General features: G+C 33.4%; 1 protein-coding gene across 1 annotated transcript in view; it reads left to right on the top strand.

The window, feature by feature from the left end:
• The window catches only part of ATRNL1 (attractin like 1), a 548,298-nt gene that overhangs the window by 358,427 nt on the left and 176,018 nt on the right, over positions 1–13,853 (top strand). Inside the window, exon 27 of the mRNA XM_006920939.3 lies at positions 1,742–1,849. Coding sequence (XP_006921001.2) covers positions 1,742–1,849 — 108 coding nt within the window. The remainder of the gene's footprint in view (positions 1–1,741; positions 1,850–13,853) is intronic.

The raw sequence follows: 13,853 nt of genomic DNA, 5'->3' as shown, positions 1-13,853 counted from the left end.
TTTATTTTGTTAAAAATCATATAATTGTGTAAGCCGCCATTTGTAAGCAAGAACTAATATAAATGAACAAACTTTTTAATACGAATGTTAGAAAATTGTGTTCACATCTAAAGTTTAATTTATAATTTTTTCAACACTTTGTACTTTACTGTAGGAAAGATACTTTGTATATTTGTGTGTGTGTATGTGTGTGTGTCGGTGTGTGCGTATGTTTACTGGAGGAGACAAAGAACATGATGTTTTCTACACTTAGTATCCCTTTGGCACTTAAAATAACAGGATGTTTGCATTTTTCATGGACACAGTATTCAGATCAATTAGCCACTCCTACTGAGAGAGGCACAAACAAGTTTCTATTTGCCAGCAGCTGCATTTTTAATAACATAATTTCGAGTTTATATTACAGTGAATAATTTGGTGGTTTAGATCACACTTATTTTTCCTTTAAATAAGTTTTTAGTATGTCTTTATTACTTCTAAAATATACATATAATTTAAGAAAAACTATTACTCTGTACTAGTTATATTATTTCTACCTCATATTGGCAGGTAAGTAGAACTAATGACAAAAAGTAAGACCTTAAATGGTATTTTAGCTGCTCATTTCATGAACACTGTCACTGCTGTGTCACAAGTGTTAAAACAAAATGTTAAATACTAAACTGCCATCAGTTGTTGACTTATGTTCCTTCATTATCTAAAAGGGAGTTTTATGAATGGGGCATTACAGCGCTGTATACATTTACATTCAGAGACCAGTTGTTAACTTTTTAAGTTAATAACAGTGTATTTAAAAAATCTCGGTGAATAGTGAAGCCATTCATTGTGTTCAAGGATTTTTCCTTTCTTCGATGATATGATTTTCTTCTTATTTGAAAGGATATTTAATTGCATTGCTCATTCACTTTTAATATTTAATAATAATTTTATTAGCTGTATAGAATGAGAAGGGCAAGACTTGCAATATCTAGTGCCGGTCATCAATTTTTTCTTATCATGACTTAATGAATATTGTAATTACAAGGAGAGACAGAAATATAAATTAGCTTGGAAGCTGGTTGAGACTTGCTAGTTCATTGGTGTTAGCTTGGTCAAAACCCAGAATAGGCACAAGGAGAAAAAATATGCATTGGGGGTACTTTAGAAGCTCTGGCACAAAATTTTTGTGAACTACTAATCATTCCTCATTTTAAATAATGAACACAGAGGCTTTGAATAAAGTTGTAAGTGCTGTGAATGATAATTCCTACTGATTCCTCAGCAGTTTGACAACTTACATGACTTACTCTTGGAATGTATATGTGATTTTAATCTCTTATTAATGCATTTTGACAACTTTTCGTTGTTTTCTTAAATATTTCTACTGTTATTTGCTTTCAGCTAAGACAAGAGCATGAGTTAGAGTGGGAAAACTTGGCATAGCCGTGATCGTAATAGCACTTATTTAAGCAGCACCTCTCACCTGAAGTTTTCAAAATGCTTTTGAGAACGTTTCATTAGGTTTGTGAGATGGAGGTCAAGGGAAGAGTTCTTTGCAGGCATCATACATTTAAAGCATCTATGGAAATATAACCCAGGCTATGGAGAGAAAATGATTTTCATTTTTAGTGATCTAGATATGGATATGTGTATTAGATGATTCCTAAATTTTGAGTGCCATTTGTTCAGAATGGAAGCAGATATTGTTGAATTTAATGTTTGTAAAACTATTTTAAAACAAATCATTTTTAACTCCCTCCAGCAACTGCTTCGAGAAAGACAGCAGATGGCCAGCCGTCCCTTTGCTTCTGTCGATGTAGCCCTGGAAGTAGGAGCCGAACAAACAGACTTTCTGCGAGGGCCATTAGAGGTAGGAACAGTGATGCTGAAAGTGGACCGCTGTGATTTGCATATTTATATTGCATCTCTAATCTGCATCTGCTTGTGAAGCCAAACAGAGTCTGATTATCTAGAGTTGACAAGATTCGGCTACGTATATTATGCCATTTTCGAGACACATAGTTTTAATAGTATGACATGAGCTGTAACAAAAGCCACCGGAGAATCTATTAGCCTAGGCAAGAGTGACAGACGGCTCACCTGGCAGCCTTTCCCTGACAGATAGGAGCTGAAGGAATTTACGATATAGGTATGATGGAAGAAACCGAGCACCTATAGTTAGCCCTTAGAGTGCCTAATGCCCCTTAGTTAACAATTCACATCTATCTTTATTAACAAAGTTGATTATCGGTGGAGATGAGTTGCATTTTAATTACATAGTTTCACTTTTGAGTGTTGAGAATTGTAGAATGCAGTGAATATTTTTGTGGTAGTGGTAGTATTAGTATATTCTTTTGTTGCAAATGCAGAAATAGAGTATGGTGAAACAGAAGTCATTTCGTGCAAGTAAATGTGGTATTAGAATCCTGAAATTATTCCTGAAATGGTCTGAAAATAGCAATCCCCAAAGAGGAAAAATCCACAGATTGTAATTAGTGACTAATCAAAGCATTTTGAGGCATAGTAATTTAATTGTATGTTAATTTTTTAAATTTATATTTTATGTAAAGTAAGATGGTTAAGTACAATGAATAAGAAAGACTGTAGAGTGGAAATATTTTTTTCCCTTTAGTAGAAATGCTCTTATGAGACTAATTTCATGTTGCTATTTTCATATTTTGCTTTTCTTCAAGGAAAGCAAGAAATATAAAAAAAGAGCCCTTCAAAAACCTAAGTACAAATATAATTGATTCTGCCTTTTGCATTTTTGGTTATTGTGAAAAAATAAAACTAAAGCAGACCTCATGGATTCTATACAAAGGGCCAGTATTTAAAGGACGTTTCCCTGTGAATGTTTTTTAGCATTTGTGTTCTTGATTTTTTACTATGGTAGGACTGATTACCGGTTGCCATGGAAGGTTAGAACATTAGGAAGTTTACGTGTATATCTCCCATTACTTGGAGAGGAATTAGAAGAGAGACAGAATGATTACATGAAAGTTACAGGAAGTGCTCTAATTTCATTTTGACCCCTTGTTTCAAATAACTTTAGTAAAAACCCTTTACCAAATAGAAAACCCGAACTATTTGAATCCAACTTTTTTTTTCCTCCCTCATCTGTTTAAAACATTCTCAAATACTGCTAAAACTCAAGTAACAAGAGAAAAATTAATGTAAAAAATACATACAGAGGCCAAGGAGGAAAAGTGGTAATCAAAGAACTCAAAAACTCACAAACTTAAGGAACAAATGCAGTTGTGTGTGTGTGTGTGTGTGTGTGTGTGTGTGTGTGTGACCATGGTTTGTCAGTTGCTGCTTAATGGTGTTCAAAAATGTATTGTTAGGTGTATATGTGCTCATAATCATTCTGCTTTATTTTTTTCAATTTTTATTTCCTCCTTTATTATTTTGATGATTTTTAATCTAAATTTTATTTTGTTGAGTTTAAAATTTTCTCCCTTTACTTTCTTTTAGTTCATATCTTCCTGGTAGTCTTTCTTTTAATCCTTTATTTCCATCATTTTTCATTTTCTTTTACATGTATTTTTTGTTTCAGAAAAGACTTAGCTTTTTGTTTTCACTCAGTAAGTCTGTGTTTTGATTGGTAAACTTAATCTATTTACATTGACAATAATTACCCTTCTACCAAGGCTTATTTTATGTACTCCATTGTGTGTGTATGTGTGTGTGTTGTTGTTACTAGCTTTGCTTCTTTTTAGTGTTTTTACCCAGCTTCTTTTGGATCAATTGATTGTCTTCTACTAAACTAAGTATTTCATATTCTGTTTCTATGTTTCTCATTTTTACCCCTTACTTCTGAAGATTCATAGTGATACTTATTTTTCCCTAGCAGTGTCTAAAATTTATTTATACATATTCATACCATGTCCATCTCAAACAAAATTAATACTTTAGCATGCTCTAAACTCCCTCTGTTCCTCCCACCTCCTATGTTAAGTGCTAGAATTATTGATCCAGATATTATAGATATATTTTTTCTTTATTATGGCATGTCTCAATAACAATGAACTCTCTTTTGCTACTTTATATTTTATATCTAGCTTTTGGAACATGGATCTCTTTTATTTTTTTAGAAGAGTAAATTCTCCAAGAGGTTTTCTCAAAGAGAAACATTATGTGGCATATTCTTTAAGACTTTAAATGCCTACCCGTATATTTATTTTGTTCTCACATGTAGATAACAGTTTAATTAGATATAAAATTTCATTTTGAAGTTCTCTCGTTCTCCATTGTCTCAAGTCTGGTGTCAGTTTGAGTCTTCGTCCTTTGTAAACGATCTCCATTTTCTTTTTGGCATCTTTCAGAAGTTTCTCTTCTTTCTCAATGTTATTAAATTCCTCTCTGCTATGTATATATTCTTCTATTTGGCACTCTATGAACCTTTTCAATCTGCAGACCTAGGCTTTGTATAATTCTGGCTAATTTTTGGTTGCTATTTAAAAAAAAAATATTTCTTACTCTCTTCTCTCTCCTTCTGGAATTCCTGCTAGATACTCTTGACACTTCTTTTGTCACCTGTATTTCTTAACTTTTCTCTCATCATTTCTATGTTTTCTGAGATCTCTTCCTGACCCCAGGGACATTCTTCAGTCTGGCATTCCAGCATATTGATTTTTTCTTAGAGTGTATCCTTTCTGCTGTTTAACCCATGAATTGACGTCCTATCGACAATTACATATTTTGGTGTTACTATATAATTGGCTTTAAGTTGGCTTTTCTTCAGACTGCTTGTGGATGCTTCATATTTTAATACCTTCCCTTATCTTTCTGCAAACATTTATTATATTTACTTTAAATATTGTTCCATGTCTTCCATTATATTTGATTTCCTTTGGTATAGCTCGCTTCATTTTTGTCTTTCTTGGTTCTTACAGTCTTCGGAAGTCTCCTTTATTTTTTCCATGTACACATATTTCATTTTCGTTACTGATATCCCTTTAAGAAGATGGACTCTAGATCCTGCTCTTACAGGCGCTTAGCAGTTGGAGGTGAGGAAGCTGAACATAGTGTATAATCTGGTAACAATCACTGCTGCTCATTTGCCACAGGTGTCCCTTTGACTGTAGAGAAATTTCTAGTCCCTCTTTCCTAAGCATTATTCTTATCACATGAGAGCCTCTCTCTGACGTAACTGCCAGATCAGCAGTTGAGGTGTGGAGGAGTGAATGCTTAGGGGTTGTCTAGCCTCCTGCATGTTTAGCTATGTGATTTCTCACTCAAGCTGGGTCTAGAGCCACTCTACCTTTAGTTTGCAGTCTTCGGTGGGCACTGGACAGGTTCTGCTGCTTTCTTGCTGCACGGCAGGCAGAGTAGACATCCATCCATCCAGGACAGTGTGGACTCTGGTCCGCTCCTAGTGCAGGTCAGTATTTACTCCCTACAAGAGGCGTAACCACCTCCTGTCTTTTCAAGTGTTTCTTCAAGATCTTACATGAATTGCTGAGTATGTCCTGGGAGTTATCAACCTTCCTATTCTTTATATGTTAGCTCTACGTTTGAACTCAGAAGAGGAGACAAATGACTCATTCTGGTTTGTCATTTGTTGGCTGCAGGACCATATGTGCTTGTGCTTTGTATTTCATAAAACATGATATTAATGTTGGTAGTCTCATTGTTTTTCTCACTTTTCTTATATAAATAACCGGCATGCCTCTGTTTCATTTGTATCACTTGTTTTTAGTGATATGTCAAAGAAGAAAAATATTTACGTGCATACCCTCATTTAGAAAGCCCTTTTATTTGGGAATCAAGTAATATTTATTAATATATAGCATTGTTGGTTTTTTGGTAACAGCTTTATTAAAATATAATTTAGAAACCATATAATTCACCAATTTCAATCATACAGTTTGATAGCTTTTAGTGTACACAGAGTTGTGTAACCATCACTGAAATTAATTTTAGGACATCTTCATCATCCCCAAAAGAAACCCCACACCCTTTAGCAGTCATTGCCACCGACTCCTCCATTTCCCCCAGCCATCTTCTTCAGCCCTAGGCAAGCACTGATCTACTTTTTGTCTTTATAGATTTCCCTCTTCTCTATTTTCATTCCATTTTTATGTAAATGGAATCATACACTGTATGGTCTTTTGTGACTGTTCACTTAGCATATGTGGCAGAGGTTCACCTGTGTGGTGGCATGTGTCAGTACTTCATTCCTTTTTATTGCCAATCTTATATTGTATAGATATAGCACATTTTTCTAATAAATTCATCAGTTGGTGGACACCTAGTTGTTTCCATTTTGGGAATATTCTGAAACATGCTACTTTGTGTGTACAAGTTTCTGCGTGAGCTTATGTTTTCATTTCTTTTGGGTATGTAACTATGAATGGAATTGCTGGGTCATATGATAATTTTTCATTACTTGTTGAAAAAACTGTTTTTTTCCCCACTGAATGATCTCGGGATCTTTGTCGAAAATTCGCTATAAGTGTGAGGATTTATTTCTGGACTCTGGATACTGTTCCATTAATTTATAGGTCTGTCATAGGACAATACTGCACTTTCTTGATTACTATAGCTTTGTAGTAAGTTTTAAAATTAGAAAATATGTGAGTTCTCCAACTTTGTTATCTTTGAAGCTTGTTTTGGTTCTTCCGAGTCCCTTGAATTTCCACTTAAATTTCAGGATATGTTTGTCAATTTCTGCAGGAAGCCCGCTAGTATTTTGATAGGACTTATGTCGAGCCTATAGATCAATTTGGGGGACTATATAGTATTTTAACATTCACTTAATTAAGTAGTAGTTTCGTTAATTGAGTACCTCCATTCTTAAAATCCTAAATTCAGTATCAGTTTCTTTCATCTTGGTAAATGATTCTGATTTCTGATTTTTAAAATTCCTTATGGCCACATATGTTCAGTGATCTCAAGTAAATCAATAACTTGAAATTTTTTTAAAATTTGAGTTGAAAATATTGTTCAGTTGATTTTTTAGAGCTTAAATTCTTTGTTTACTTCTTCTTGTAAAAATTAAACATTAGAAATAAATCTCAGGAGCTAATTGCTAATTTGTTCCTTTGACATACTTTAGAAAATAATAGAGGTAGAAGCAGAATATTTAAAATTATATTTTATTTTCTCCTGTGGTAAGCATCTTACTAATTATTATTAAGTGGAAGTTATCTGTCTGATATATATCTATATCTATATCTATATCTATATATACACAGGTATATTTTCCATTATCGTAGTACACTCAAAGCTGCCCCAAATCTCTTTTTTTATGTATATAAGAGTACGATGTGGTTTATCAATTTGCTTATACAGTGAATTCTGAAGCCTAGTTCTATTCTGAAATAATGTTAAAGATTTTATTTAAACCTAAAAATCAAAGTAATTTTGAAGTTCCTCTGCTGGGTTTTTCTTAAAATTCGGTGTTTAACACAAAACCATGGGGTTAGCTGGCTATTACTGTTCTGTAATATTTTTTGAGTGTTCATAATACGGTAAGTTAAGGAATGGATTTTTAAATTAAATTCAACTCTTATGTGCCACTCTGAGGTCTACATCTGTATAATAAGGAGGAGAATGTAAGGTGCAACATGAAATGAATTAACCTTTGATACATCTGTCTCTAGGTAATTGTGTACTACTATGCATTGAAATGTCCACCTATTCTATGAAGTAAATGTGTTCCTGAAAGTTTTTGTGTATAAATTATGTTTTTTTTAATGAACGAGGAGTGTTGAATCTTTATAGGACCTTCGTGTAAAATTCTAGGTGTTGAACCCTTTGTGAGTGAAAAAAGATTGATAGTATGAATAATCACCCTCTAAATTATCTATTAGCAAGTCTGAATCATTGTATTTTCCTATATTATAGTGATTAATTAAAATACATTTTTAAAATTTAATAGACACTTAGAGTGTAAATTTATATACAAACACAGTTTATTAGTTGGTTTTAAACTTATCTTAAAAAGAGGATTATTTTTGTAGTAATCGTGTGACCTATAGTGTCTATCTGTCATTTTTCTTCTACCAACAATAACATGGTCATTTATGGTAATCATTCAATAGATTTTTCTGGACCGCTTCCTATGTGTCAGGCACTGTCCTAAGCACTTACTTGAAAAACATCTGAGAACATAACAAAGAACACTGTCCTTGTGAATTTATATTCTAGCAGGAGAAGATAACTTATTTAATATGTTGAGGGGTGATACGTGTAATGGAAGAGAAAAAATAAAGCAGGAAGGGAGTTTGGGATGCTTTGTGGCAATGGGGAGGTTGCGCTATATTGAAATGGAGAGCTTGTGCTATATTGAATAGGTTGTGCTAAATTGAATAGGGGAGGTTATGCTATATTGAATAGGGTGGCCTAACTGAGAAGGTGAGATTCGATCAATCCTTGAAAGAAGTGAAGGAGTTAACCAGGCAGGCAGCAGGCTCCCAGGGAAAGTGTTCCAGGCTAAGGGAATGGCTGGAGCTGAGGCCCTAGGGTGGGGCGTGCGTGGTAAGTTCATGGAGCAAAAGCATCATTGGTGGGGAGGGCAAGACACAGGGAAGGCAGATGATACAGGGCTTTGTACACCATTGTAAAGATTTTGACGTTCAATTCTGCGTGAAGAGGGGAGCCAGTTGCAGGATTTTGAGAGAAGACGGACATATTCTGACTATTTTTAAAAGGATCACTCTCTCTTTCGGTCTGAGAACAGTTTGAAGGGCGATGTCTTCATGTGGTTCCCTGAGAAGCAAACACTGAGATGAGGCATTTGTTCATTTGGGATTGAAGACTATGCTGTTAGGAACTGGAGCCATGAGAAAGGCATAGAAGGCAGCCATTCCCACTACGGACAGCTAGAGCGTAATTCCATTGGGGAAACTGGGAGTCAGGGTAAAACACATGTCAGACCGTGGAGGCCAGGAGCCGTGGAGCTAATGCTGCATTTATTCCCCAGCTCCTTCAGCCAGTGGTTGAGGGCTACTTTCTAGGAGGCTAGAGAAAGCCCTCAAGTGAAGAAATGCAGGCTTCGGCAGGAACACTAGCATGCTAACTGAGAGGTATGGAAATCAACCAACAGTCTCTGCAACTAGGGCCAAGGATAGAAGCAGAGAGACTGGTTAGGAAGCTACTGTAGGAATCCAGGCAAGAGATAATGATGGCAAGGCCAGGGTGATAGCCGTAGAAACAGTGAGAAGTGGTCAGATTCTGGACTATATTTTTAAGTTTATCGTGAGTTATAATGTTCTCGTTTCAAAAGTCTTTACAATGACTTTGTAAGGTCCAACTAGAAAAATAGGAAATGATTTTCTTTAATAGGCACTGTAATAGCTCTAGAATTTCCGATTCTGTTGTACTTATTCAGTGGGATGCGTGATAGTCTCATTCTCTCTTAGTATGTCCACTCAAATAACAAAATGTGTGCTTTTCTTACGTAACTGATAGAAACTATGAGAAACAGGCAAAAGCACCTCGTGCCCCTTAAGTGACTTAGATTGGCTGGGCTTTTAAGATACGGTGTCACACTAAAAGTATAGAATACAATTTGATAACAAACAATTTAATTTATAACCTTTTAGGTTGAAAAGATGATGGTGTTAATAATGTACATTAGGGAATGAAAAACCTATCATGCGTTTTGGGGAGAAGTGGTGGTAGGAAGGAAGGAAGAAGGGAGTTTACAGTTTTGTAAACTTCATCTGAGTCCTTATGTGTCACTAACTGTTTATGCTGGAATATTATTCTTTGCTTCTATTTTATTTGTAATTATTTTTTAGCCAATTATTCTTACCTCATTACTTATATGAAAAATTGGAAAACACTTTAATGACTGACAATAAAGGATTTGTTAGTTAATTTATTATATGTTACACAATGGTATATAAATTGTGATCTGTTTTTTTTTTTTTCCATAAACATAGAAAAGCATCTGGTCTGATAAATTCTTAATAATTGTATCTAGGTGTGCGGCGTATGTAGGTCATTCTCTTTGCGATCCATGTTGTCCTTTCTGTGATTGCACATACTACTTTTTTTAACAAGGAAAAGATTAAAATAATCATAAAGTTAAAGTATAAAATGTGGGTTTTTCCCCCAAATTTTTATACTCTTATAGCTAGTTATTCAAAATGAATTTTTCTAATCATTTCTGTTTTAGGAAACAAAACTTATGTTTATTTCGCATGTTCTGGACTTCCCTGTTACCTTTATAATTATTTTATTTAAGTATAGTTGATATATGGTATTCTATTGGTTACATTAGTTTCTAGTGTATGATGTAGCGATTCGATATTTTTATACCTTACAATGTGATCACCCCACTAATTCTAATAATCGTCTTACCCTGTTACCTTTTAACCCACCATGATTAGTTTAACCACATTTCAGTTTTTGAAAATGTAGATGACCATTGGGCATTAGTGCTTAAGTGTTTATCAAGCATGTAACAGAGAGAGCTTTTCAGTTAGTAGGAATGAGGATTTATATGCCAAGGAAGGATTTTGAACTTGAACTTGCTATGTCATAGGAACAAATGAAATGTTTAAAATGAATTTAAGACACAGTTTTCAAAACTCATTTATGTACACTATGTCATTCTCATTTGAACCTTAGGTGAATCTTATGAAATAGGCAAAGCAGATTTTGTTTTTTTCTATTTACTATTGAGTAAACTGAGGCTCTGTGAGCTTAAGACTTTTGTTAAAGATCATGCATTTAGTCACCAACAGAGCAAGAACCAGGTTCTGAATCTCAATTGGCCCAAGAGTTTCTCTCTCACTCCATTCTTTAGATGTACTGACTTTAGTCAAATTGAGACTCTATCTTAGCCCCTTAATGTATGTATGGAATATTTTTTCTGTTAAAGCATTTTATAACCATAAAGTTACTTAAAGTTCACATAGTATTCTTTGATTCCAGGTGCTCAGATACTCATGTAATCGAGACAGTTTAGCCTAGTACACTATGTAAGAAATCTCTCACCCAGGGTGACAGGCACACTGTTCAAGTCCACACTGGACACAGTGAACAGCTTTCATGCTAAGAGCATTACTGATTTTGCTCCAGAGCAGCGGGAGCCCAGTTCTCTGCTGTGGGGAACAGCCAGCAGCCCCACTGTTACTTCATTCCAAGCCCGCCATGTTCACGGACAGCATTTCCAGTGTGGCACAAACAGCTTATTTACTTTTCCCTGGATTTCTTATTTTTCAGAGTGTTAGAGCTATCTTGTGATATTTGATGTTTTAATTATTATATCAACATTTACTGTTAATAGTCTGACTTCATAGATAAATCCTCATTGTAAAAAAATGCAGAAATAATCAAAATTAAAATTAAAATCTTCCATAATCCCACCACCCATAAATATTCACTGCCATAACTTCTATATCCTTCCAGTAATATGTTCATACACATAACTTTACAAAATTGAGAGTATATTCTCTATGTGATTTTAAATTCTGTTGTTTTCAGTTTGATTTTGAAATGCCATGTTAATTATTTTGTAATATAATTTGTTTGCTTATTTTATTGTCAGTTAGTTTAATTCTAATTAACAGTATTATAAATAAGGCTGTCATTAACTTTTATACATAACTCTTGATCCTAACCTATAAAATAAAAATTGCTAGATCAAAAATTATGACCTATTGTGGATCTTGAAATAAACTGCTTATTTACTTTCCAGAAATGTCCTTATTCATACTAAATTTAGCAAAGTTTGGGAATTTCTTTTTGTTTGCATCTTTGTCAAAAATGATCGTAGAAGCATTTTAAAAACAATTTTGTTAATTTGATACATGATACGTTATCTTTTCTTAATCAGATTTGTTACTAGTGAAATTGAATATTTTCTATTCTTTAACTGTTTATATTTCTCCCAGTTCATTTTATTGACCATCATTCCCATGTCCTCTTCTATTTTAGTAGCATTTATTTATTATTTATAATATTGATTACACAAGGTATTATTTATTAGTTACAGAAAATTTCAAAATGATAAAATAGCTTGTTTAATATCTTCATCTTTTGGAACATTCTTTGCTTCTTATTTATAAATCAAATGTATTAAATATTTGTAAATTTTCTGTTATGAATATTTTCCCTTCTGAGTATTGCTATTAAAATTTTTTTCTCTATATTTTCTATCAATCAGAATACCTTAGTAATATTTTCAGACATTACCCTTGCTTTCTCATTATCTTGAATTTTCTCTTATTTTTCCTTCTTTACTGGCTTTCTCTGGAACTGAAGATTTTAAAAAATTATTATTTCCTTTTTTCTTCACCCGATTTACATGTTATATAATCTATTTTCTCTTTTAGCGATTACTCTTAAAATTTTAATAGGCTTAGTTTAAGTCTGAAATTAGTAAACATTTCTAGTTCTTTCCAAATGAGCTAGAAACAACTTAAATCTTATTTCCAACTTTTATGTCGTAGTTATCTTATTTGTAGTTCTTTGAGTTTTGTCATATTTGAATTAAACGTTATGATTATTGTTACTGTTTTACATGATCAGTGTTTTTAAATTTTCCTAAATATTTGCTATTTTCTGTGCTCACTAGTCTTCTTTGCATTAAGAACTTCCTTCTGAAATAAGTTTTCATCTTTCTTTTATTTATCTTTAGAAATTCCTTTAGCATATATCTTTGAATAATAAACTCAGCTCGCTGCTCACTGCCCCTCTTTTCATTCTCACTCAGTGTCTTGGAGCATCCATATTGCTTACAATCTATGAAATGTTTTGAAAATACACTTTATCAAGCATCTAGTTATTCTGCAGTGGGAAGAGCCATACTCAAACATTTTGTTCATGTGAAAAATTTTCTGGCTTTTGGCTTTCATTGTCACAACCGAGAAATCCTCTACAGTATAATTCTTGTTCCTTTGTAGTTAATCTAGCTTTTCCTTCCAATGGCTTTTAAAATCTTTGTCTTTGATGTTCTGCAGTTTTACCATGGCTTTCCTAAGCATAAATTTATTTCATATTTTTCCTGCTTGGCATATTTTGTCCTTCTTGTGTCTAATCTATAGAATATAAATATGAAAATGAACAACAAGATAAACAAGGGTCTCATATGATAAACAGAAACATTTACAAATACAAAAGGTTTATAACCCTAATCACCTATATTTATAGTGTCTGCCATTCAGCAGAACAAATATACTACTTAAGGTTATAATCATATTACAGTTGTACAGCAGTCTTGCAAGTAAGAAGTGGCCGTGTGAAGTAGACTATAATATCATTTATTAAAAAGTCATAAATACAGGTTAGTGATTCTTGGAGGCAGTGTTCCAACTCTGATTAAAAAAGACTGAATTTCCAACCCTATCCTTCACCTACTCTCCGATGAAACAGATAATATATAGGACCCATCAAAAAAATTGCGCTCAGCAGATTATATCCACTGCAACCAAGAACACACTGTGACACACAGTAGGGTATTTTTGTGTACTAGCAAAAACTTCCAACACTCATTTCCTATGTGTATGTTAAAATATTAATGTTTACTATATCAACATGAAACTAATATTAATATCTTAATATTAGTTAATCAGTAGCAACAACAAAAAACTAGTTATAATATTTTTGGCACCTTTTTCTAACCTTTAGATTGTCTTTGAGCATTTCTTGTGTGGTGATAATATACACTAGTTATTTTGTGATTCGTGTTTAAATTTTTATTAGGCTGTAGTTCCCTATGACAGTTGTTATTACAGTAAATTTATATTTCTGTTTAATATCTTTTTCCTTACACTTCATGTAAAATCAGTTACTAATCGAACTGGTATTTCCTACTTCTTTCCATTACTTGCGTTAGTAGACAATCTGATCAGATTCATATCCGCAAAGAAATAACTGACTGTAAAAATTCTATAAAATACTGTTAGATCAAACAG

This window comes from Pteropus alecto, unplaced genomic scaffold (genome assembly GCF_000325575.1).
Source record: "Pteropus alecto unplaced genomic scaffold, ASM32557v1 scaffold177, whole genome shotgun sequence".
Lineage (NCBI taxonomy): Eukaryota > Metazoa > Chordata > Mammalia > Chiroptera > Pteropodidae > Pteropus > Pteropus alecto.
This window is presented reverse-complemented; position numbering and strand designations above follow the sequence as displayed.